The sequence below is a fragment of the Carassius carassius genome, chromosome 28, assembly GCF_963082965.1.
Source record: "Carassius carassius chromosome 28, fCarCar2.1, whole genome shotgun sequence".
Lineage (NCBI taxonomy): Eukaryota > Metazoa > Chordata > Actinopteri > Cypriniformes > Cyprinidae > Carassius > Carassius carassius.
In genome coordinates this window covers 6,982,881-7,010,394 of record NC_081782.1, presented here as the reverse complement: position 1 = coordinate 7,010,394, position 27,514 = coordinate 6,982,881, and the positions used below count along the sequence as shown (strand labels likewise).

At 36.3% G+C, this 27,514-nt stretch overlaps 2 protein-coding genes across 4 annotated transcripts in view; one reads left to right on the top strand and one right to left on the bottom strand.

Moving 5' to 3' along the window:
- The window catches only part of bag6 (BCL2 associated athanogene 6), a 30,314-nt gene extending 16,729 nt beyond the window's left edge, over window positions 1-13,585 (bottom strand). The window contains exons 1-12 of one of the 2 annotated variants that reach the window (XM_059514058.1): window positions 13,378-13,585; window positions 12,784-12,882; window positions 12,452-12,569; window positions 11,984-12,228; window positions 11,832-11,903; window positions 7,819-7,917; window positions 7,508-7,689; window positions 3,195-3,324; window positions 1,597-1,800; window positions 1,159-1,378; window positions 482-541; window positions 58-377 (exon numbers count right to left, since the gene is read on the bottom strand). In XM_059514058.1, the coding sequence (XP_059370041.1) occupies window positions 58-377; window positions 482-541; window positions 1,159-1,378; window positions 1,597-1,800; window positions 3,195-3,324; window positions 7,508-7,689; window positions 7,819-7,917; window positions 11,832-11,903; window positions 11,984-12,228; window positions 12,452-12,569; window positions 12,784-12,867 (1,734 nt within the window). In that variant the 5' untranslated portion in view covers window positions 12,868-12,882; window positions 13,378-13,585. Of the gene's footprint in view, window positions 1-57; window positions 378-481; window positions 542-1,158; window positions 1,379-1,596; window positions 1,801-3,194; window positions 3,325-7,507; window positions 7,690-7,818; window positions 7,942-11,831; window positions 11,904-11,983; window positions 12,229-12,451; window positions 12,570-12,783; window positions 12,883-13,377 lie in introns of both variants that reach the window. The other variant, XM_059514057.1, reaches the window with a different exon arrangement.
- Window positions 13,586-19,535: 5,950 nt separating this feature from the next.
- Window positions 19,536-25,072, top strand: lta (lymphotoxin alpha (TNF superfamily, member 1)). 2 transcript variants are annotated; one of them, XM_059515079.1, is made up of 6 exons: window positions 19,536-19,889; window positions 22,105-22,229; window positions 22,420-22,450; window positions 22,547-22,576; window positions 22,789-22,836; window positions 24,163-25,072. In XM_059515079.1, exons 2-6 carry the CDS (start codon window positions 22,113-22,115, stop codon window positions 24,516-24,518), a joined length of 582 nt encoding a protein of 193 aa, XP_059371062.1. In that variant the 5' UTR covers window positions 19,536-19,889; window positions 22,105-22,112; the 3' UTR covers window positions 24,519-25,072. The 2 variants fall into 2 exon arrangements, with proteins under 2 accessions (XP_059371062.1, XP_059371063.1); XM_059515080.1 differs by lacking the exon at window positions 19,536-19,889 and adding an exon at window positions 20,843-20,950.
- Window positions 25,073-27,514: the final 2,442 nt, after the last annotated feature.

Genomic DNA, 27,514 nt, shown 5'->3' with positions numbered 1-27,514 from the left:
TTCCTGTCTAGAATTTACACCTCTTTATTCCAGAAATATCATGGAAATTTAATTCACCTGTCCCGGTTGTTGGCCCATCATTGGTGGCACAGCTCCTCTGAGGTTAATAGCGGCACCCCTTGTGGTAAAAGTGGGGCTGGCCATCCTGTGAGTAAAAGAGGGTCTAGTGAAAACCACTCTGGCCTGAGGTGGGTATGGGGGCATGGGGGATTGAGTGGAGCCAGAGACAGCGTTTGCTGCAGGTGGTGTGGTCTGTTGCCCCTGCTGGCCAGTAGAGGCAGCGTTTGCCATGGCCATGGCTTGCTGAGTGACTTGATGCACAATGGCTTGCATGAATTCTGGAGGTAGACCTGGAATCTGAACAGTAGGGGGGGCACCTGCAACATGCAAACATGTGCATTACATATGGTGCAGATGCAGATCAAACAAAATCTGAACATGTAATCATCATGTATATAAATATAACTTTTTGAAGACTAACCAGGCTGTCCAATGCCAGCAGCATTCTGTTGTCCACTTGCCTGTGCAGCATTGCCAGAATCTGAAACATATTTATTTAATTCAAGTAAGAAAAAAAATTGATTTTTACAGCGCTTTTCCACTGCATGGTACGGTACCGCACGGTACGGTTCACTATTGGGGGGTTTTCCACTGGGTACAGTACATGGTACTTTTTTTTAGTACCACCTCGGTTGAGGTTCCAAGTGAACTGTACCAAAACATGACTTGTTAACTCTGCTGATCAGGGATTGGCCAGAGAGAATCGTCACTATCTGCGTCAATGAACTTGCGACACAAACACAAAAGAACAGCTAGATTTTAATCAACACAGTCAGTAAAGGATCGAACAAAACTGTTTTGAACGAGCGCACCTTTTTTTTAACAATCAAAAAGTTTTGTTGTCTGTTGCGAAAGTACAGACGTTCCTCTCGTTGACAGCAAAGGACCGGATCCAGCAAAAGCTTGAAGGGGCGATGCGGAATGAAAACATTTTTTTAGGAGTCATGGCAGTAGATGCGGCGCAGCTATAACGACATGTGAATAATCCCACCCACTCTAAAGTGATATTAATCTGCAGTGGAAACACAAACTTTGCCAAGCAGAGTCATACCACACAGTGGAAAAGTGCCATTGCACACAAATACAAAAGAAACCCACCATCAATGTTCATCTGCATCATCACTACAGGCTCCAAGGTTTGATGACTGATCCGGATGACTCTGGGCCCTGGCTGTGCACTCTGCTGATTGGCTGGACCAGGCTGACCGGCAGGCATTGGGCCCTGGCCTTGCTGATCTGAATGGCCAGTGGACTGAGGTTGACCATCAGCTGCTGGTCTGCCATTGGCTGACATAGTCACAGTAGTTCCAAGATTCAGCTGCAGAATGTTAAAAGTGAATTGACATGTTTTAATTAGGCCTAATTCAACAAATTACCATTATAGACCCTGTGTCTCAGTATTTCTGGGAACTATGGAAAATTTACTTCTACCAAAAATACAGCAGTACTCATTTATGAAGTGCTCTACAAAACTTTCACTTTCAGGGTTATGCAGTAGATTTCCCACTGCACGAGTCTCACAGACCACATCCTTACCTGCACTGGTAGGTGATGCACGCCCGCTGGAGTCAGCACAGAGGAGGTGTAGTGAGACATGGGGCGGATAACGTGCAGGTGTCGAGGAGGGTTGCTTAGGAGGTTACATCGTAAGTCACTCAGGGCGACCAGGGCATTTCCCAAGAGACGAAGGGCCTCTCCCACAAGGTTGAGAATACGCTGGTCCTCATCCCTCTCTTGGGTCTGTTGTTTAAAAAAAAAAAAAAGGATATATAACCTATTTACTGAAATTAAGTTCAAACACCAATCAATCAACCTACTGTCATATTTCTGAATAGAAGTATTAATTCTAAGTTACAGGATCTAATCTGTCAATGCAGTACCGTGTAAAACAACTAGGGCTGTGTATCGACAAGAATCTGGCAATACGATACGTATCACGATACAGGGATTGCAATACTATATATTGCGATACACTGTGATACTGTACACAAGGTGATATATTGGGATATTTCTTATTTTAGGAATAGTATATATTGTAAGGAAAGCTGTCATTAAGAACCCACCACCATATGCAAACCTTAGCAATAAATAAATATAAATTATTTAACCAGAACACAGTGGGATCTGCATTTGCAATAATCAGTCCCTGTAACATTCAACATTATTGAACCACTTTCTGTGCAGTATGAGTAAAGGGGAAAACATTTTAATGCTTGCAGGATCCTTCAGTTAAATGTATAATACATATTAAATGTATTTTATAAAAAGACCATATATATTTTTAGACCCTGATTTAAAGGTTCAATGAAAAATAAAGTGCTAACAGGATACTTAAGGAAAACAAAATTGTAAAACAATAAAATAAATACAGTTGTTGAACCTTTCCACTTGGATTCACACGTTTTTCAGTTTGTATTTATCTTCCGTGTGGAATCGCCGAAACCGCGACACGAGCACCGCACCAACTGCTCAAAAAGACCACCGCGGGGCAACCCTCCCACCTTTGTCTGCGCCTTGCGCAAGCCTCTTCACACAGGACGTGGCAAGCGGCGGAACCGAGGCAGTGCCAGCGCCACAGTCCCTCAGTGGACGTTATCACAAAAGCCCAAATGACGGCACACTTCAGCTTTGTACACCTTAACATGAACTGGGACAATTGTTTCACCTTCCATTACTAGCAGCAAACTACATTAACGCTAACATTAGTGGCATGCTCTAATGCTTGTATTTGCTGTCAATCAGGATTTGTTCAGAGATGAACACTGCCATCTAGCGGTCGGGAAACAAACTCAAAACGAAACAACTGCCATGAATCTTTTTTTTATATATCGATATTACGTTTTAGAGAATCGATAAAGTATCCCAAACAAATATCGCGATACAAGTATCAATATTTTCTTACGGCCCTAGAAACAACAAATCACTAAATATTATTATATGACTGCATCACTAATTAGGTTTTTACGTCTCCTTTTTCATTGCCAACTGAAAATGTGAAAAGACATTTTTATATTATGCTGGCTGAATGACTTATCATGGCATCACTTTCAAAATTGATTTTCATTCACATCAAAATAATTACGGTGCCTGAGCTCTACATAGAGGAAAACATTTATGATGAGTGGGCTTCTTACATTGTTGTTGTAGTCTGCAGTTGTGGCCGCCTCTAGAATGAGGTGAGCTCTCTGAATGAAGGGCTGGAGTCTCTCCTCGACTCTCCTCAGCTCTGTTAACATCTCCACCATCTCAGCTGGGCTTGGATGGCTGATGGAAAGGCAGAAACATGATCATAAATTAATTTTTCAACGTGCAATTTGCATTAAACATTGATCATCAGAGCATCACTTTAATACACTTATAGTGGAGGAAAACAGAGGCTTACACAAACTGCTACTCAGTTTATAGATTACTGTGTAAGAGCAAGAGAAGTATAGTATGGTTAATATATAGTGAATAAATCAAACAAAAAAGACTCTGCTTAGTCAACAAAACAAGACAACTTACACTAAACATAACCTTTAGTTTGGCACTTCAAAAGCAATTCGCTAGTGGTTAGAATGGTGGTTTGTCTGACTTTTAAAAACTGAGTAGGATACAGTAGTGGGAGCTTCGCTTTCAGTGGCTAAGCAGACACATCCTATAATAGCTAAACTCCCACTGATGGTTAGCATCTGCGCTGATTAACTGCATATGAAACCAAGAAAATGTGACTCATCATCTGTGTGGAGTGTTATTGTATCTATTGGTTTATTATCAACAATAAAAAAAAAATTTTTAATCCACATGATTTCAGGTCATAAATTCTTGCAAAAAGAGTAAAAAAAAAACCCTCAATACTTGTAATTCATTTGCTTTGTATACAAATAAAGGATTACATGGCGAGATGCTAGCAATATTCTTTTATTGTTACAAAGCGCAAAAAAATGTGCAAACTAAAGTGCTCAATGCATTTAAAATCTACAACAAATGTTTCAATCACGCAGGGCTGTCCCCTTTTTTTTGGATACACAGCAATTTAATTTCAAGCACTGTATCATCTACTCTGGTTTTTCCATCAAACCATACTGATCACATGCTTTGGAGTCAATGTCTCAAATGGACAATAAAATCATTGTTTTACTAAGGGAGGAAACTTGAACAGAGACTTTCATGGAATTTTATGTTTCTTAAAAAGACTTATTCGAGGATATTGTTCGAGCAGGTTAGTTTATCTGAGGATATGTCATGAACCACCAATTAAGCATTAGGCCTACATTTAAGTGAAAATGAAAGGATTGTGTAAAACACGGATTCACACAAATTCACATCATGCACCTGCAGCGCTTCTGTGAACAGAGAAAATGGAATAAAACTATATAGTCTACATAAAAACGAATATATAGGCCTATACATGAAATTATTTAACTTAAATCATTAATCATATATACACACACACTGGCTTTATTTCAGCTATCGGCCCCCTGCTTTCCAAGATATCGGCATCGGCTGTCAAAAAAAACAATATCGGTCGACCACTATTGGCTATGACTCATCATGTTTTTTTTGTTTTTTTTTGAGTTAAGAAAATGCTGTACTTTATTATTATTAAAGGCAAGGAAAAAGTTTTAAAAATGACATTATTAAACAGTATTTTTTCTACTCAAACCAGTTTCAGAATTGTAATAATACAGAGGAACGCAGGCATAGAAATGTTCAAATACCAATTCTGCTCAGAATGAACCAATACATTTTTTTTCTTCCATTTTTACCCCTGAAATGACCAATATCAGTATTGGCCAATAGCGGTTTGTTAAAATTGGTATTGTATTTGCCAAATGAATCTTATAGGTGCATCCCTAATTAGAATGATTTCTGAAAGATCTGAAAGTGAGGTGTTGGTTTCCTAACTTAGGTTAATCAAGGTGGCAAACCTACATTTCCTGACCTGATGTCAAATGTCAACAATGTCTAATGTAGACTAAATTGAATTCATACCAAGCGGCAACATTCTGATCTGAAAAATGAAGCCTACCCGGAAGTGCGAAAAACTGCAATACATCGAAAATCCGCCAGGGGAAGGTCCCAAAAGGGAGCAAATGTCCATAGCCCCCATGTTAAAATGTCAGTTTTCACAGCATAAATTCATGTTTTTATAAGTTGGTCCCATGGACTTTTATTGTATTTTTCGATAGCTTCTGAGTGCCTGACAACTGTGAGGGGGGTGATTTTTTTTCTAACTCGTTAGTTTAGATCGTATTTAGATATAAAATATATGACAATAAGGGTGTGGTTAACTTTGAGTGACAGCTTGATTGACAGCTGAAAAGGCAGCGCCATGGAGAATGACAACAAGAAGCGCCAATTTGTTAATACAGTTGACATACAATACTACTGTTTCTGTATCATGAAATGTAGTTTTAAGAGGTTTTCAGGCGAGAATGTAGTTGTTTAAAGCTCAAATCTGTGGCTTATTTAAAGATTTATGAAAATTTTATCCAGTTGATCCAGCGATGACCGGGCGCTCGGCGTTCATGTACCCCGCCTGAAGCAGTCTTTCCTCGGCTAGACCTTCTAAAGTTTGCCGCCAATGCCGCGGACTCTGGTGTCTCTGTAGTGGTTAAACATGAGATATAATTAATCTTGTGTATATCTAATGGGCGATTTTTGGTCTCGTAAATCTATAATTTTTTCCCTGGGCAATCGTTTTGGCTGAGGGGAAGTTTCATAACTTTATAAGCTATTTAACTTTACCGATGTATGGTTAGACTAGAGCGCTGACTTTGTATGTTTAACTGAATTGTTTGCTTTATTTGTATAGCTTCTTATACCTTTTACTTATACTTTTATAATGGCTAATATTGATAAAACTGAAATTTAACAAAAAGAGACTGGGTTGAGTTTTGTCATTTTAAATTTTAATACAACGAAGATGATCTGTAATGTTGTTTACTGCAAAATCTGTTGTTTAGTACAAATGCACATATTGCCTGGACCATAAAATGTTTAATATTTTTATATTATATTTAAAATGAAAAGAGGCAGGTTTGTGTTTTATATTTTGTTTTTTCATAAATAGGCAAACGTTATGTGTAGTTGAATATAATCAATATGCGTTGCCTGAACCACATTTGTGTGGCTATAATGTTTAAGATTTCTTTTAATGAAAACGAAAATAGTTAGTATGGTGTTTTATAACATATTTCGTTGCCTAAAATATACACAGAGATAACCGAATTTGCAGAGCGAGCTGAGTGAAGTCTATGGGTGACGTCACAGACGCTTTGTCCATATTTTTTACAGTCTATGATTCATACCTACTCCTTCAATAGCAAACCTCAATTTCCTAGGTTTAAGAACTCCCTTTGTTTCACCTCACTTTGTAGGTGGTGGGTTTTAAACTGTCTGTACATTTCCCACAAATTTCATAATGGGCCAAACCAAAAGACAAAATTAGAACAAAGGAACATTGTTGTCAGGTGTTTATGAAACTTAAGACAGAAACTCACAATTATTTTGAAATTTGTTAGTCATTCTTCAGAAAGAAACAGAATCTATCTTTCATGTGGCAATTTACTAGTGATTCAAATGGATTCAGCAAATTTGTTAAGCAGTCATAGTATAAGAAACTTTAAAGATTTAACCAAAAATATAATTGTACATTTCCTTTTTTTCATGTGGATTTTCTTATTGAATTATCAAAGAGGTAAAACCAGATAAATATTGTCACATGTAAAATTACCAGGCTGTAATTCTCCCAAAACCATATTTTAAAAACCACCAAATTCTCTTCTCACAATACCAAAGCCTTAACAGGGTAAGAGGAAGAAGTTTGAGTAACAATGAGTAAATCAACAATAAAATGTTCAAGTGGTCAATTATTGACTTGCTAGAAAACACCCCCCTCCCCACACACACACACACAAAAAAATGTCCCACTGTGTTTAACCTAACTTATTAACAAGAATAAATGATGACTAAAATAGTGACAGAGTGATATTATAATTGCTGTATGCAAGGTGGTTAAGTCCTTTAACTGCATGACTTAAATTTTTGACTCATAACTTTCATTAACTTTAATTTAATTAAAAGCATGTTTCGATAGGAGTAAAAAATCCTTAGCCAAACAAAACATTGAAGGAACAGTTAACCCGAAAATTAATATTTCATCAAATACCCATGCCATTCCAAAACCCATGTGGTGTCTTCCCCTCCCCTCCATTGAACACAAAAAGAGAATTTTTAAAGAATAATTATGCAGCTTTTTTTGAACACTACTGTTCAACTATAAAACAATAGAAACAGAAAACAGAACTGAATACTCAATTTCTCATTTTGTGTTTATTTTTAGATTAATTATTCCCTGAAACTACATTGGAAAAACTGAAAAAAATGTATATATTTATAAATCAGGATTTATTATATTACTAAACTAATAATTCAATTAAAATTATGACTGAACTGGTCCTACCTGAGGCCAGCTGGAGGGGGTGGAGTACCCTCAGTCTGGGTGGAGGAGGAAGAGGATGGTGGGGTACTGGACAGAGGAGGAGAGGTGTCCATGGGCTGTACAGTAGGAGATGTAGTGGATGTGGAGGAGGTGGATGGAGGTGCAGAGTCCTCCTGAGATGCTGAGCCATCCTCAGGCTGGCCCTACAAAAGGCGGAAGAGATGAGTGAAAAAATCAAACAATCAATAAGCTATGCACATGCACATTTATTTCTTCCTGATACCACAGTATCCAATAAGCCCAGCAAAGTCATTCTCAGGAATATAGCTTACCTCCAGTCTCTGGATCACAGCATTGGTGTCTCTCAGCAGGTTCTCAGCCAATAACAGCCGCAGTCTGGGCTCACTTTGCAATGACTGGTCCAAATCTATCTGAACATTCACAGAGCCATTAGTCTGGAAGAAAGAATTATATGGCATTAATGTATTTCAGTAAATTAGATGTGTGTGTGTGTGTGTGTGTGTGTGTGTGTGTGTGTTTGTTTGTGTGTATGTATATATATATATATATATATATATATATATATATATATATATATATATATATATATATACACACATATATATAAAATGAAAAAAAAAGTGTGTTATATAAATATGTTCTGAGCGCATTTGCGTACCGACATGGTTGACAGCTGTTAACGCACAATTACAATTTTAGATCACAAACTGTACTATATAAGTTTTATTTTCAACCTGAAAGTATAAATCTAGGCTATGCCATGCCGTTTTCAAAGCAAAGGCTGATTTTAAGTTTGAATATGATGAAAACGCTTTTAATTATTTTTAGACGCTTTTATCCAAAGCGACTTAAAATTGGGGAATACATAATGTGTTTCTTCTTAAAGAGGCAAACAAAGAAAGTAGTAGTAAATATTAGCATTTTATTTTTAAGTTTACTATAAAGTAAATGTATTTGTATTTAATACTAGGACTGCCTTTTATTTTTAATATCACACTATTATTTAGTTTATTTACTATTATTTTATTGAAAAAAAACACTAAATAAATAAAGTGCAATAATATTATATAACATTTATTAATTCATTTTTTATAGTTATATGTAATGGTTCACGCCATATGCAGTGTGAGAACCAATCCCAAATATCCAGATTATCTTATGAGAACCAGGCTGAAAAAATTATGTGCACCCCTGTATATATACATTATTTGTTTATAGGGCACATTTTAAAACAACCAAAAGGTTGTCTAACAAACACACATGCCTATATATGCTTATGTTAGCCAAAGCTGGCTGGCTGGCTGTTTTTATATATATATATATATGTATGTATATATACAGTTGTGTTCAAAATTATTCAACCCCCTTGACTTGCAAGACAATTTGCTGTGGAGGATAACATTTTATGAAATCAATTTAACAAAGGCATCAGTAAAGTATTAGAGAAAGTTTGTTAATACACTTTTGAGTGATTCTGAGAATGGAACATTGATGAATCATGATAAAATTCAAATTGACTCTAAACATTCATGTTCAAAATTATTCAACCCCCTTTGTCCAGAATCTTTTATTCTTTAAAATCACCAATAAACGCTGTCTGTATGTGTTTAGAAGCTTCTGTCACCTCTCTACTACAGTTTTGGCCCATTCCACACCTGAAAAAGCTTTCAGATCACTGATAATCTTTGGTTTTCACAGTGCCACTGCTTTCTTCAAATTCAACCAGATATTTGAAATGAGAATTAAGCCTGGAGACTGAACAGGTCACTCAAGTACATTCTATGACTGATCCCTGAACCAAGCAGTAGTAGATTTGGATGTGTACTTTGGTATGACTGGCCTGCAGGAAAGTCCATTGATCATCAGCTTCAGTTTATGCACCTAAGGCATCACAATTCTTGTCAAAATGGCCTGACACTTTAAAGAATCCATGATGTCCTTCATACAGTCATGATTTCCACTTCCTTCTACAGTAAAGAAACCCCATAACAGGACTGATCCACCTCCAAGTTTGATGATGGAGATGGTGTTCTTCTGCTTATGAGCTTTGCCTTTTTTGCAGCAGACATACCGCTGATCTATGGGTCCAAAAAGTTCCAGTTTGGTCACATCACTCCATAAAACATTCCTCCAGAGCTCCACAGGTCCACACAAATGAATTTTATCAAGTTCAAGTTGGCTTTTTGTTCTTCTTGATCAAGAGTGGTATTTATCAAGATGTCTCAACATGAAGGCCGTACTTGTCCAGTGTTCTTCTTACACACTGCATTGAAATGGTTTTCCTCCTTTCATCGGGTCATCTTGCAAGTCTTTGGCTGTACATTGCAGGTTTTTTCTCAGTTGCTCCGATTAAACATTTTATGATATTGTGCTTTTTCTTCCACAGCCTCAAAGATTTTCTGGTAAAACACACTTTAAGCTAAGGAATAAGGCTGAGAGCTGTGTCTCTAGGAACTTTCTATGTCTTGGAAATCATCATATAGCCTTAGCCTTTTTAAAGTAATACAACATTTCTTCTCTTTTGCTTTTGTGAGATCTCTGTTGACATTTTGCTACTCAAGTTCAATACATGCATGGGCCAAACTGTATGTGTAACAGCTCAAGCTAATTGTGTTTTTAATAGAGTTTCTAAAGGCTTAATTGTGTTTTGAGACTGTTTTATTCCCCACAAATAAATGATTTAAAAACAGCAATGTTGAATAGGGGTTGAATAATTATGACATAGCAGTATTATTAAAAAATCTTATAACTCAAATATATTACATTTTAAATTGACAATATCACTTAATATGCCAGTGAATTGTTATATATGCAAGTTTTATTATATCCTGGATCTTCAGAAAAGCTTGTATTTGTAAAGTACTGCAGTCTCTAGGGGGTTGAATAATTTTGAACACAACTGTATATGTGACGAGTGGGGCGGGGCCGAGGGATGTGGGAACACGAGCGAGGCCGATGGAGTGATTGGGAAGTCAGCGACAACTGCGACCCACCACCGGTCTCAAGTCCCACAGAGGAGCTGGAAGGATATAAAACTGGAGCGACGAAAGTGAAGGACGAGATAGGACCAGACCTGGGCTTTATTTTATGTTTTGGTTTTATTTTGTGTGCATCAGTCGTCCGTGAGGGGCTGATGCGCTGTTTTGTGTTTATTTTGATTATTAAAGTTTCATTTTGATTGTCCGCCGGTTCCTGCCTCCTTCTTCCCGATGATTATGGAGTTTTTATTATTACAATATATATATATATATATATATATATATATATATATATATATATATATATATATATATATATATACACAGTACAGACCAAAAGTTTGGACACACCTTCTCATTCAAAGAGTTTTCTTTATTTTCATGACTATGAAAATTGTAGAGTCACACTGAAGGCATCAAGGGCTATTTGACAAAGAAGGAGAGTGATGGGGTGCTGCACCAGATGACCTGGCCTCCACAGTCACCGGACCTGAACCCAATCGAGATGGTTTAGGGTTGAGCTGGACCGCAGACAGAAGGCAAAAGGGCCAACAAGTGCTAAGCATCTCTCGGGGAAATCCTTCAAGACTGTTGGAAGACCATTTCAGGTGACTACCTCTTGAAGCTCATCAAGAGAATGTCAAGAGTGTGCAAAGCAGTAATCAAAGCAAAAGGTGGCTACTTTGAAGAACCTAGAATATGACACATTTTCAGTTGTTTCACACTTTTTTGTTATGTATGTAATTCCATATATAATTCCACATGTGTTAATTCATAGTTTTGAAGCCTTCAGTGTGACTCTACAATTTTCATAGTCATGAAAATAAAGAAAACTCTTTGAATGAGAAGGTGTGTCCAAACTTTTGGTCTGTACTGTATATATATATATATATATATATATATTTAACATAATATGAAATATATTAATAATTAATAAATATTATTACAATTAAAAATAATTATATTTCAATATTTTTTTAATGTATTTTATTTCTTGGATAGGAAATAGCAAAGCTGAAGTACTCCAGCCTTCAGTGTCACATGATCTTTCAGAAATAATTCTAATAGGATAATTTTTTTGTTAAAGAAACATTTCTTATTTTCAGCTCTGCTGCTTAATCGTTTTGTAGAAACTGTGATGCATTTATATTTTCAGGAATATATGATGAACACAAAATTCACAAAAACAACATTCTCTATAATTTTTTTTTTGCATTATAAATGTTTTACCCTTATTTTTGATCAACTTAATGCATCCTTGTTGAATAAAAGTATGAATTTATTAATTTTTGAATGCAATTTCCACCACAGCAAAAGGCCTCTCTTTAGTTTACAATGGTCCTCACCCCTGTGCTGGTACTGACACGTGGATTTCTAGCACTGTCTCCCAGGCCTGTCATCATCTGCTGAATGGACATCTGAGGAATCAGAATACATTAAGCAAAAAAAATGAAAATCAAATAATACAAGTGATACGGAGTATGAGAAAAGATTCTACCTGAATTTGCTGAGGGTCCATAATGTTGACCGGAACATTAAAAGTACCCAGCATAACATAGCTGTTGGCATTGCGGTCATGCGTAGGCCCAACAGGGGTTCCTTGAGAGCCACTGGATGAGTTTGGATTTTGATTTCCTCCCTGTGTCGCCCCAGAGGACCCTGGTACGCCACCCAAGTCAGAGCCCTGTTGGGTGGTCTGCGGTGGGGCCCGCTCTACCAGGTGAATTACTTTTCCGTCCACGTCTAGACAGAGATGGATGAATAGGGACAAGTACAGAAGAGTCACAAGACTGCAAAGGGAATATTATTCAAAAGCACATGCTGAGTTGACCAAAAAAAAAAAAGGTGTATTTTCACTTTGCAATTCGACAGTATTGGCTTTATATGGAATCGTATACACAAAATGTCAACAATGGAGTTCCCTCAAAGGATTTGGAAACTGCTGTTTTTATGCAAATCAACTCACTGTATTCTGCTAGGGTTTTCTCATCCTGAAGTACTCTGCCCTGATAAATGAGTCTTTGTTTGTCAACAGGAATTCCAACAGAGGGTGATATGTGCTCCTTGAACTCTTTCACAGTCATCTAAGAAGCATAACGAGAAGCTGTCAATTCAAAAGACAACTGGCAGACAGTGGACTTGTGTCTTTATCCGCTGTCACATGACTTGTAATTCACCTTAAATTGTGGTCAAACGCAGAATGCCATGTCATCATTATAAAAAAATAATAATAATAATAATTATTATTATTTAAAAAAACATGTAACAACGAGAGTAATAGGAAAAAATCCAGCTTACCTGTGCCTGAACTGTGTAGCTCCTGCTCTGGGAGTCCAGAGTTTTCACAGTCACCTCTATGTTATTGTATGAATGTTCTTCCATGCTGTCTATATTATTCTAGAAAACAATAATAACCAGGCATAAAGTTGAAAAAAAGAACCTAATGTATACCTCTGAAGTCTGAATATGTAAAATCCTACAACAAACTACGTCACGGTGAAGGAAAAGTGTTATATTACACACAGGCCACAACTGATACCCAGCAGACACACACACCCCACCTTTCCAGAAATTTCTTGATTTACTAGAAGCATATTGTAGAAACGTATGCTTTTAGACATAAAAAGCTGTTTAACTGTAAACACAGCCTACTGAAACATTCTAAAACACCCGCTATCAATAACCTGCTAAGTCACTTGCTGCTAAATGTCTATCAAACAGGCGTTTGTATAACGTTTTTACGATAACATATGTCCATTTATAAAAAATACATGACGTCTTCACCCATTTTGACTGATTGTCGTCGATAAACTAAACAACAAATAGAAATAAACATACAAGTTAAAGTGCGCTCGAGCTGTGCGAACGTTAGCTCTCCTATGTTTGTCCTACCTCGAGACGCGGTAATTCCTGGTTGCAATTCGTTGTTTTGCATATACACTATACTTTCTGAGTTTACTAACAGTATGGCTGTAATTTGTGCTTGTTTGTATAAAACCGACTAACGTTAGTTAATACATAAATGTAGCGAAGCTAACACTATCGTGCTATCATGCTAGCCGGTGTTGCGCGACAAGCTCAAGGAAGTATACGATGACGTCACGGCGTTCTCATAAACTCCAGTGTAAAGAACTGCACGTTTAAAATAAATAAATTGTCAGTTTGGCATGTGAGCTATTAATTAGTTCAATATTAAAAGTAATAATAATACATATTAATGGAAAAATCTAAAATATAATTTGTACACTCATTGTTTACACAAACAGACCTACCAACGCTAGACTTTGAAACACAAAAGTCAGGTTAGGTATGTTTTGAAGCATGGCTGCTGGTTTGAATTGGTTTAAGCTGCTCATGAGCTGGTCCTAAGCATAGGCCTATAGCTCCTGCTCAGGACCAGCTTAGCAACAGCACATTACCAGTTTAAACCAGCTAAGTACCAGCTTAAATCAGAAGCCATGCTTCAAAACAAACCTAACCAGCATATGCTGTTTTTTTCAACAGGGTAGATACAGTAAATATGTGGGTGCCATTTACTGATACGCCTGATTTCCCCTTCAGCAGTGGTCTGTGGAACAGTCAAAGACCACAGTTTCCATTTATGTTATGTATTTATTTCATGGTTGGAAACAGACAGTAATGCATAATGTTTCTGCTCTCAGTAGTCCTTAGTTCGCTTATACCCATATAACAAAATCTGCACATATGTGGTTATAGTTTGGACAATCGGCATTGTAATGTCAGCACTAAAATCAACACAGATGATAGAGCAAAGGCAGCAAATACAATTTTTTTTTCTTTAATAATTATTTTGTGAAAATAATACACAAAACACTCCTGATAGCTTAGATTACAGGTCGATTTTTTGGGCTTTAAATTAAACAGCTGTTTGCAAACTGACTTAGCAATTAAAAGTCAGGATAACTTGCACTAAATATTGATGCATTTCTGTAGTTGTGATAAATAGCACTGACTGATTATGCTGTGCAAAAAAAAAAACAGTGACGCAGCATATTAATTATTGACACATAAATAGTGAGGGGGCAATGGAAAATGGAAAAAGATGAACGAAGGTGGGCCATATTGGGAGCATGAGAAGGGGAAGTGGCTCTGTGGAACATGCAGAGGCGTCAACTGATGAGAAGATCCGTTCAAGCTTGATGTATATCAATGTATGATGTGCAGAAAAAAAAAACTCTGACCTTGCATATTGTGGTTAATGAGTCCACAAGTGCTGTGCAGTTCAAATAAAAAAAAATATTAAAATACAATATTACTTAAAATGAGTAAATCAATCTCAATTTTCTTAAAAATTTATTTGGCAAATCAATTAAACTGCTTACATGCAGATATGCTGTACATGGAAACATTGCAGCTTTCTTTTTATAGCAAAAATTACAGTGAGATGACAGTTATGAATCAGTTTCTCACTCCCACAGGTCACCAACAGAGTGCCGAAATCTCCACAGTCCAGATCAATGTCAGTCATACTGCAGTGTGACTTCTGCTTGTAGCACATTGATCTTAAGTTATCATGGGGCAGACTCCATTTAAAAAATATTTTATGTTATAGAATAAAATAAATTCTGAATTAATTATATAGTCACACTAGGATCCATGTCAGCTTGAGTGGAGGAAGGATGCTGGAAATAAATAAACTGTTAGAAGCATTTACCCTAAAAGAGTTAGTCTACAAACAAACATATGTGCCTTTGAGTCCAATAACAGTATGCAAATAATTCCAGTATGTTCCCACACCTTTTGACCTTTCCAGATATTTTTGCTTATTGTATATGATACTTTAAAAACATTTTCATATTGGTTTGCTTATGAAACAATCACATGGTTTTTGTGTTTGTTTGAATGATTTATCAAAAAGAATGATTTACTTACAAATCAGGCATCATTAAGGCTTGCAGACAAGAATAAACTAATGTATGTTAACATACAAACATATAAACTATTTTCCATGACTTTTGGGATTTTTTTAGAACACCTGTCTAAGGAAATCCTTTTCCATGCTTGGGACATTGTAAAATTCCTTTATATTTATAGGCTTTCCATGACTTGTTATTCCATGCTATGCAAGTTTCACACTTTTAGAGAAGTTCCTGGTAGGAGTCTTATCTTATCACATGCTTTGCTCCGAAATCTGATGATATTAGTTATGGTTACTAATATTAAGGCATCAAAAGACTGTTCCAAAAGGATCTTAATTATGTGGCCTCCTGATTTACACTGTATAATTTACATTGCATTGTGAGTCTACACTCTTAAAAATAAAGATCCCAGTTGGGGGTTTTAGTGATGCCATAGAAAAAACATTATGAGTTCCCTTATGAACCTCTAAGGGTGTAAAACATTTTATATAATCTAAGGAACCTTTTTTGTGCAGTGGAAAGGTCCCATGGATGTTAAGGGTTCTTCATACTGTATAACCACATATGCCAATAAAGAACTTTTATGTTTAAAAATGCATATGGATAGCAACAAATCAGTCACTTTTGTGGTTCTATTGCAGCCTATGTAGTAGGCAACTGCAATCTACTAATGTAAACTAGACTGTTTTACTTTCATATCCACAGTTTTAACTTGGATTAGATCTTGTTTGTACCAGGTACACAACAATGGTGGGGAAAACACAGGGAATTTCATAATCATTGTGGCTAACCTCATACATAATGTCACCTCACCGTTTCTTCCACAGATGGAATACTGAAGAGAATACGATGCTCCCAAATTTGGATATCAATCTGGCTTTATTCATCTTTTCTCTTTCTTGCTGACTCCTTCACCTGTTGTAAACGCATGCATCTCAACGCACATCAGTCTTTCCCCCCTCCCCAGCAAATGAAAACAGAGAGACTGACAAATCATGCTAGAAAGACTGACCTGAAAAAAGTACCAGAAGCAACTATGAGAGTTTCCCACTGAAGAATCTCCACCTGCAATTCGTAACTGACCTTCTATTCATATCTCCACGTCTGATCTTATCACAAGCAAACATCGGCTTGAGTTTCACTCTCATTAAGAAGAACGTCCCCACCCTCATTAATTAGAAAAAAGAAATCCTGGTTAGCGTTCTCTTTTGTATATGTGCTAAATACAGTATGTTTACACTATGTTTAGTTGGTATTGTGCTACGCTTTCAGTTCAGTGAATTAAATGCTACTAATGCTAACAAAATGTGCTATGGCTCTTGTATGTACAAATAATATACAATTAAAATAAACGATAAATACCATGGTAAATGAATATGGTAATCATTACCAAATCACTCATTTCAAAAGAGCACTGTCTCACTTGGCCATAATGAGATGAGTGATATTTAGATGGTTGCCTTTCTTGTAATTTAGCTTTGATAGTCCCTGACATAAAACTTATTACTAATACCTAAACTGAATTTACTTTAATATAGACTAATGATAAGCTAATACATGGGTCTGGAGGTAGCACTAAGTGTTGGTTCTTGTTAGATTATATCATTATTTCTATCAGATGTTTCTGTGAGTTCTGCAATCCCTCCTCTCTTCTCACTCCTTTTCTTCTGTCTCTCTCCCTCCTCCCTTCTGTGCTCTCTCTCTCCATCTCAGGGTATACACACATGCACACACATGTATATTTCCTTATGAGTTCAGATGATCAGACCAGGACAGGGACTATAAGCCTGAAGGTTACTGAGTTTAGACTGACCGAACTATATAGTTCAGTTGAGAAAAGGTATCTTTGGCCAAGTGTACACCTAATATGTCCAGAACTTCCTGGCCATTCATACAGATGTAATCTACATTCTATGGGCTGCCTGGGCAGGGCAAGGAACATCATCAAGGATGCCTCTCACCCTAACCATGGACTTTTCACCCTCCTTCCATCCGACAGGTGTTATAGGAGCCTACGCTCTCACATTGGCTCCGGAAGAGCTTCTTCCCCGAGGCTGTGATACTTCTGAACTCCACACCACCAATCTAACCTGCACCTGCTCTCTTAATGCACTGGTCACAGTACTTTACATACATGTATTGCTCTACTCATATTTTGCACAGACAGCACATTGTTCAAACTATTACACTGTAATCTGTCTAACGTTGTTACTGTACAAAGCACAGTAAATTATTTCTATAAAAATATCATTGCACTACTGTTATTTTGCATAGAATATATTGTTTAACAATACTTTTGCACACTCATCCAACTGTATTTTTTACCACTGTTCTTATGCTGCTGCTTGTTATAATGTATATATAATCCTACATTGCTCTGTTCATAATGTACATACAATCCCTACATTGCATTCCTATTTATATTCTGTATATACTCTGCTCAGTACTGTATATAGCAACTCCACTCTACATTCTGTAAATCATAGCTTCACTTACTCTGCACTTATATGTATATAAAACACTATATTCTTGCACTTCTGGTTAGATGCTAACTGCATTTCATTGGCTCTGTACCTGTACTCTGCATAATGACAATAAAATTGAATCTAATCTAATCTAATCTAATCTAATGGGCAGCAGGAAGGAAAACCCTTTGTTTTGTAGACATTCATGTATGATTTAGTTTACAAATCTTATTGGATAAACTTACAGGCTCAAACGTTTTTCTTTTTCTTTCTTTTTCATTTGTTTTCTGGCCTCAACCATCACAACATCTGTCACAACATACAACGACTTAAAAACTCATTCACACTAAGGACTATAGGTAACGCTAATTAGTACTGAATAATCATGCACTAATACCTAAATTGAATGTACTTTAATATCGAGTAATGATAAGCTAATACATGCACTACTCAAGAACTAACCTTAAAGGAACACTCCACCTTTTTTGAAAATAGGCTCATTTTCCAACTTTAACTAAGGTTAAACAGTTGAGTTTTACTATTTTCAAATCCATTCAGCTGATCTCTGGTTTTGGTGGTAGCACTTTTAGCTTAGCTTAGCATAGATCATTGAATCTGATTAGACCTTAAGCATCTTGCTTAAAAATGAGCCTATTTTCAAAAAATGTGGTGTGTTCCTTTAACAATGACATAGACCATAATTAATTCATGGGTGAATAATGACTGCATGTTAGATCATATTTGTTAGTTAACACTTTGGGTAAATTTACACACATGAATGTTGTAGTTTAAATTAGTTCTTGATTAGTACACACCTTAAATCATAATTAGTTCATTTTAACATAATATGTTAAAGTATTCATTATTGTAAACTGCTAGATGATAAATATAACAATACTGATTTACATTTATGCATTTAGCAGATGCTTTTGCAGAAATTCACTAACAAAAAAGGAACAAAGTGATACATCAAAGGGCTAACAATCGTTGTACACAGTGCCATATATCTATAAAGTTTTAACAATTACTTAACGGGTTAGTTCAACCAAAAATGACTCACCCTGATGTCATCCTAGGTTTATATGACTTTCTTCTTTCAGACGAATTCGGTTGGAGTTATTTAAAAAATTGTCTTTGATCTCTCAAGGCGTTTAATGCAACTCAGCGGGCATTGCACTGCATCGGTTCATGAGAAGTTTAATATAAAGCACATCCATTTAAAAAAAGTGTCTCACACGGCTTTGGGGGTGAACAAAAAATTCCCCCGGAACTGCTTCGTTTACAACTGTGAGTGCAAGCTAGATTAAAGTGATTATTATGTTTTGAATATGGAATATTACAAAATTGAATATTACAAAAATGCATCGATTCACTACAGAAGGCCTTTGTTCACCCACGGAGCTGTGTGACACTTTTTTTGATGGATGCGCTTTATATTAAACTTCTCATGGACAGATGGAGTGCAGCACCCGCTTAGTTGCATCAAAGTCCTTTTACGACAAGTCATGTCACTTGACGGCCATCTTTGAAACGCCTCTCGGGCCTGCAAGTGCAACTCCTATCTCTTTGAATGGGGAAGCATCAAATACTCAAAAACTGTTCAAGAAGCGATTCAATTTCATATTTAAAATCACACACAAAAAAACAAATCTGACAACAACTGTCCTAAATGTTGTTACTTTTGCTCAAATAGCGTTATTAAAAACGTATTTTTTTCAGGTTAGATCAGCCGGTGTACATGCGCAGTCCCAAACACACGTCTCAGATCGCTGACTTTTTCTATAACAACCGGGACATCTAACGGCAGCTGCAGTGATGCGCTGACTTTACTGATTAGCAATTGGCTCTTTCATTCAGAAGGCGGGGCTTCCTGCATTTGAGTGGCCATATTGAGCATTGCATTTTTCCCTATTCAAAACTATACGAGTGACATGTCTTGGGTATTCTATAGTCTTTGGTTGCATCTAATGGCTCGAAAGATCAAAGACAATTTTTTGTAATAAATCCAACCGAAATCGTCTGAAAGAAGAAAGTCATATACACCTAGGATGACTACAGGGTGAGTAATTTATGGCTTAATTTTTTATTTTTGGCTGAACTAACCCTTTAAAGTCTACAGGAATGGTGAAGTCCACACAAGTATAACACAAAAAGCCTGTTGACACCAATGTTGTTATAGCTGAGTGATTATTAAAACTATATAGTTATACTTAACGTCCTCAGTGTGAACGACCCTTAACACCATAAACATCCTAAAAATACTATTATAATAGGCAGTGGTGTTCCTCCATATATATATTCTAGGAATATGTTTTGTTTTTATGTTGATATGGTTATTCACTTCACCAGTCACTCAAGAGTCAGGGACAGTACAAGAGTGTTTGTTTTTGTGTGGGCTTTTGTGTAGGAGTATGTGCTATGCATGTCTTCATAGGAAAGTACAAGCGACTGAATTGGGGATGTCCCAAAGGGTTTAACACATCCAAGAGAAGAAATGCTGTGGATCAGTGTGAAAAAAACAAGTGCCTGCTTATCAGTATAAACACGCACCTACTACCTCCTCTCCTTGATGAAAAACCAGATCACGTAAACACATCATAACCTGAATATCACCTAGAGCTGAAGAGAAAGTGGCTGCATTAGGACTGACTAATGTGCTTATACCGAAGCCACATACCAATGACCTTTTATCTTCATTATCATTCAACTTTCTTGGTTTGCTGCAGAAATTCTGTGTTACAATAAATAGGCAGAAGGGTATTCTTCTATATACTTACTCACTGAAAGTATAAGTCCAATCACTTTCAGAAACTTCTGATGTTGTTTCTGTCACATAAGGTGATGTTCTGACCATCTACCTTATGTTTCCAACCACAGCCACCACCAGCGAAAGAAACAGCAGAAGACAGAGAGAAACACATACACACACACACACACACACACACACACACACACAGAAAGAGAGAGAGAGAGAGAGAGAGAGAGAAAGAGAAAGAGAGAGAGAGAGAGAGAGAGAGAAAAGGTCCAGGGCTAGAAAATGAGAGATTGAAAAGGGGAAAGAACATGTCGAGATTCTCATTCATTCCCACAGACAGATTTCACACTACAGCACACACTAAGGTGAGTAAAGCAATCTCTCTCATAATCTAGTACTCAATATTAATAAGATCAGGTCATATTAAATTTTCATTCTTTATATTCCTTATAGAAGATTTTAATTGAACAATTAATTTAATGATTTAATTCATAATTCAGATGGTGATTTCCACTTAGCCAGAGATCTGTGACAAGTGTTCTTGCACATGTACACATTCAGGACAAGAACCATCATGGGGAAATATGGAATATTCAGATTAGATGTTGATCAATATGCAATTTTGAATAACCAATTCTGAAAATTTCACTTTAGAACACCCAATCCTAAATATGTGGCAATATATTATCACATTTGCCAACTAGGCTTCAAGGAGTGTTCTATTTAGACTAGATTAATTTTGTAGTATGACACTATTTTGGTTTTTTTACTTTAAACTGATTAATTAATTGGTAATCTGCTCATTCTGGCAGGTTTATTTTTGTGTTGCTGTTTGGTTCTCAAAAAGCTGAGGGGAATAATAATGGGAAACTCTTTGGAAAACTCTTTAGAAATCCACACATGCTTTTTTTATTGACATGCAGCAAACACACAGTGAAGCTCTTTACAAGAACTAATCGATTTCTTCACCTAATCAAAATGTCAGATATGCGGTACAATAAATAAACACATGTCCTTCATTTAGAAGATACGGTGTTATCAGTTTAGAGAAAAATGTCCAGCTTCTAAGTACTGAACACTCAGTTAGTTACATTCTACCCACCTGCATGTGAGAACAGGGTTTCTTTGCGGGGAATTCACCTCACTTAGGTGAGAGGCAAATATACCCCTGCTTTTTTTAGCCATACACACATTCATAACTAGAAACCGATGTGGAGAGAGAGTAGACAGGTCTGGGGCCTGGAAGTAAAAACATATAGAGGTTTGTATGCAAATATTTCAATGAAATCTCTGCAGGTTTCATTCATGATATAAAAAGATTTGCTCACCTATCTTTTTCTTCATTCACTGTTTGTGGTTGTATATGCGTTATATTGTACTTTTTAATGCTGTGCATCTAGATCAAGTACATGCATTTAGGTCAGTAGGCTGTTATGGGGGTTTCATCCACATGCTTCACTGTAAGCATATATCTTTGGTTTCACAATGCATTTGTTTCCTTTTTCTTGGTCGCTGCTAGTCACGGATATGACCAGCGGAAGTCACCCCAGGTTCCGCCTCCTGATTGGCTGGTGCTGCCTGATGAGCTCAGCTCTCCTGATGATAACCGTATATATTTTTATAAGGACAGAATCCAGTGAAAGGGTATGTGACTTGCGATTGCATCCAACCATATTGCTTTTGTTGAATAAACAATGCAATGACTTAAAGCCATACTTTTTACACTTCTCAAGGGAAATCTAACTATAAAGGTATAATAATAGTTGGGATAGAAGTATTTTCAACATTGCACACTTCATAAATATGATTTTTAATGTATTTATTTCTTCTTTAGTCTGGAGAAAGCACGACTGGAAATTCAACAGGTTTGCTTTTTAACACCCCCCCCCCCATCTTAAGTAAAATATAATAGAAAATTGTGTTCCTTTGTTATGACAGTAACAATAAATACTATTTTACAGCAATCTATGGCAATACTTACCAACAAATAGGTGAGAATTTTTATTTATTTATTTTTTATCCCCCAGAATGTAAATAATAAATACATTTTTTTTAAGTACCATTTCTGTCCATAAGCCAAATTCATTTCTTTAACAAGTGTTCATCTCCCACTCTGGGAAACATGCCTATTCAGGGAAATTTGTATCTCTTTAAAACAATAGCTTTTATTTGAAAAGTGAAAATAAGTTGGTTGCACTTTCAGGTCTTTCCCCTGGTCCATCTAGCAACGACTATATCCATCTCATCAGAGGTGAGCGGTAATTTTCTCCCTGTGGACATCTCTCACATTTCCTCATCCTCTTTTGCACTTTCCCTTTCACACTTTTTCTTCTTTGTCTCTCACTTCCCTGTACATCATGAAAACAATACATAGCGGGACTTTTGGTTTTGTCACTGTGTTGCTTGGTTTCTCTGCTGCATTAAGGAAGTCTGACATGTGGTTCTCTGCTTTTAAAGAATCTTTTGTGGCTTAAAAGTCTCTTGAGTTAGTTTACCACATTGAAACATAGACATTGAGTGTAAATAAGCGCAGGCTAGTCGTTTTCTGTGAGGTAACATGAGGTTATCCGGTGGCTCACCTTTACTCCATTTAAGTAGGAGATGTAACATTTTTCAAAGCACTTACGTCTCATTAGTGTCATAGTTGCCTGCCCTCGCTCAAGAGATGAACCAGATTCAGTGACCACAATGACACTTCTGATGTGACACTGAATGTTTATTGCAGAGGCGTTATGATTCAGTGGAAATATAACTTGTCTTAATGTGCACGGCTCGTATGTGAGGAAGAAGGTGGAAATGTTCCTTTAAAAGTCTCTCCTTCCCTGACCTCACTTCACATCCTGTATGAAGTGTGTTTCATATTCTGTATATGTGAAATGAACGGCAGCTCGGACCCCCCACACGTGGAACAATTGTGAATGAAAATAAAAAGAGCGATTACAGGCTTATACAAGAATAATTCTGCACTTCTTAAATGTATTTTTGAATTGAATGAACTCCATTGCTACTCTTTTAGTTTACATTTTAATAGCAGAATTTCATTTTGATTGTGTAACAGGATAGAAAGAGAATATTTGAGTATTTATATAGTTACTCACATTAAACTGATAGAAAATTCGGCAAAAAGAAACTTAGGATGTTACAAAAAATACTGTTCTTTCTGACTTTTTATTTTTTAAAGGCACCTGGAAACTGCTTCCAGCATTGATTATTTATATATATATATATATATATATATATATATATATATATATATATATATATATATATCAAAAGCAGCAAATCGCCAAAATGTAATGTAAACTAAGGCTAAATTTGGAATAGCATACTATTTGGTAAGAGTAGTATGGTATTTCCAGACGATCCCTATGACATGCCCCACTTCAACTTCCTTTTCTAATAGGAAACACGTCAACACAGGTGAGAAAACTTTCTTAGGGTTCTGAATCATCACTAACTTTATTTATATGAATTAAGGCGGAGTGTTCCTGCTAAACATACCAAATAAAGTGTTCAAATTTGGGAAATGTTGGGAGATTGTCTGAATGCACGTTAATATTTCCATTCTCTTCCTCAGACGACAAAGAAATCTGGATATGCCACCCGTGTACAAGCAGCACCCTTTCCCTAAAGAACGGCAGTGTTGAAATTACAGTCAGTGGTCTATACAATATCTACGCCCAGGTCACCTTTCAAAGCAATCAGAAATGTACTGTTGCATTGCGCAAGAACGGAAGTGACTATAAAAAAGAAAGAATCCTGAGTAAGGTCAAGCACTCTGGAGCAGGAACAGTTACAATGATGCGTCTGGTCGAGCTGCAAGAGAGAGACAGCATCAGCCTGGAGATAGATCCTATCAATGGCATATCAAGAGAACATTCCGATACTTACTGGGAAATAATGTTTTTAACAACAAATAACAAACAAGTCTAAATCTTTCAAATTCTTTGATGGCGATCTAAAGTGCAAACCTTGATTTAGTGTTTAAAGGAACAGTTCGGTCTTCCTTAAAGAATCACAACACTCATATTTCAGTGTTTGTCACCTCATTTTAAGTCAAGTGATTCTCCTGAAAGATTTGGTGTCTGTCTATATTTATATTTACCAAAGTAAATGGTGAAAGACGTTTGTATGGTCAGTTCTCAAGTCCATTATGGTTTTTAAAAGGAATCTTTTCATATTTTTATGTGTTGAAACATTTATAAATCTAATTCTATATTATATGACGTTTTAGAGAATTTTTTTGAGATTTATTATATTAAAATATTTTTAAAGACATTCCATTTTAAACGGGTTATGGGTTATTTGTGTATATTATCTGAATTTTATTTAATTTCTTTTTTTTGTGCTGTTAATGTTCAAGAATTTCTTAATTTAATGCAAAAATCATGATGAACAGTTGTCGACACAATCATTTGAAATGAATTCATTTTTTCTAAATAATTTATTTGTAAACTTCTCTGTAAGCTATATGATAATAAAAGTCATTTGCCACAATTCACCTTGTATTTTTGAATCTAACTCAACCCCTGACTCATTTTTCATGTGACCCAGTTTATATTTACTTCAGGCAGCCACATGAGGGAGCCAGTCATCACAAGAACACGTGCTAAACATGGTCTTCCTGGTGGCCCTTGAAAAGCAAACCACAGAAACTTAAACCCTCTTTAGCCACAGATACAAACATTGTGTTTCGATTGCGTGAACACGCATCAAAATCTAAGAGGCCAAAGGCAGGAGGAAGCTTCCTTCCATTCCAGAACTAACCAATAAAATTTTAAGGTCAGAGAGATAATGAACAATATGTCAAAGGTCAATATATAGTACACAGGCTAGTTTTATTTAGTATACTGAAACAATGTTGACTTTTGAAATATCGAGTCCTTATTGGGGGTATACTGTACAAAGTTGAATTTATTTCCAAAAACCTACCCTCGCCAACAAACTGTAACCGCAACAGGCACTACAGCTAATTTATGTCCTATGACTCACAATTCTGAAATTCCCCGCATTTATAAATCCTCTTTTTTAGTTTATTCCTCTAGCCCACACTGAAAAGTCATCTCACCTCCGCCACTTAAATCATGTTATAATGTGGTTGACAAATTACAGTGTAGGGATGGGATGAGTTGCACAATGTACACAGAGCATGTGACAACAGTGAGTGAAAAAGCAAATTGCACAAACAATTCATGCAAATTGACCAAAAATGCATTTTTTTTAAGCCTTTAAATTCTTCCATCAAATAGTTTTGCTATTAATAAAGCAACTGCAGCATTTGAGAGAGATTTTGTTAATATTCATCAAGTCTACTGACCATTTGAGGCTTGGTTCATTTATTTCCTCTCTTTCTATCAGTTGCTGAACGGTGCGGAAAATCATTTGAGGAAGCAAATCATGCCTTTTTTAAGCAAACATAATATGTTCGGGTAGCTTTTTCTGTTCTTCTTTCATGACACAGACCTCCAGTGTCATCAGTATCATTGAAAGCACAGTGCGATTTTTTTTCATATCCTTGCTTTCGTAAACAACACTTAGCTTGTGTCCTGAGATGAACCAGCCCCTTGCAAAAAAACTGCATGTTTATGGACGTAAGACTATTTAACGTCTTTGTGTTCAGTCTGACTTCAAAATAAATAGAAAAAAATTGAAATCCAACCTTTACCTTTAAGCAAAAACTTGCTTTAGCATGAAGAACTAGAAGAACTGTTTGTCAGCAGAATTTGGTGACCATATGCAAAGCAACTGAACTTAACCTTTGTTTGTGAATGTCTGTTTGTGCACCATCAACCATTTCCTTTTAGCTTGTGGTTTTTTGCACTCATGCATAGACTCATGCATACAGCTATATACAGGTGTATATATTCATTTCACACATTTCACTCTAGTGAATATTTTGACTGTGATCATTTTTGAAGTCTCACCTTAAAAAAAAAAAAACAGAGATACAGCTCATCAAATGCATGTTGATATTTTGTGACAATAAAATGTGCCAAAATTTAGTATCACTTGCTCACCAGTGGATAGGTGCCGGAAGAATGAGAATTCAAAGTTGATAAAACCATCACAACACTTCACAATCAATCCACTCGACTCCAGTCCATCAGTTGAAATCTTGTCCAAAGCAAATATTATAGTGGATTTTGAAGAGAGAGGACAAAAGGGGATGGTCACTGGAGGAAGTATTGTTATGGATTATGGAATCATATTTTGTCCAGAAGTGACATTTAAAGTGAAAATACCTTAATTATGCATTTATTTCTTACAAACACGTTGTTTTTCACTTCACAAGATACTATAACTTTAACTGATGGGCTGAAGTCATGTGGATTATTGTAATGTTTTTATCAGTCTTTCATTCTGACGGCACCTATTGTAAGTTATGTAATGCTCATCTGTTCTGAAGAAACAAACTCATCTACATCTTAGATGGCCTAAACAAGTACATTTTCAGCAAATGTTCACTTTTGGGAGAACTATTCTTTTAAAAGGTAGCGTAAAAATATTACATATTTGTTTTGATTTGTAAATCAGTGTGGCATTAATACATTTGTAGCATTAAAAAATGTGACAACTTGCCCCATAATTATATTTTTGGAATTTTACTATCAGGTAAAACCACTGGTTGAAAACAAGTGTGTGTGATCGGACTTTTGACTCAAAACCTCACTGTTACTGAGACATAAATAATGAGCTGGTGGACTCATAACACACATTGGCAAAATTTCCTCCCAAGCATGTCCTTCAAACTTATGCCTCACATGGCAACACAAACAAGGTGCTAGGTGATAACTGCATGAGGTGGCACAGAGAATCACTGGTTAGAAACTCCTGCTCCTCTGTGCATCTTCCTCTGATGTATGAAAAAAGAAAGGGTGCTTTTTTTCTTCTTCTTTGTGGTAGAAGTGTTAACCCAGATGCAGAGAGGA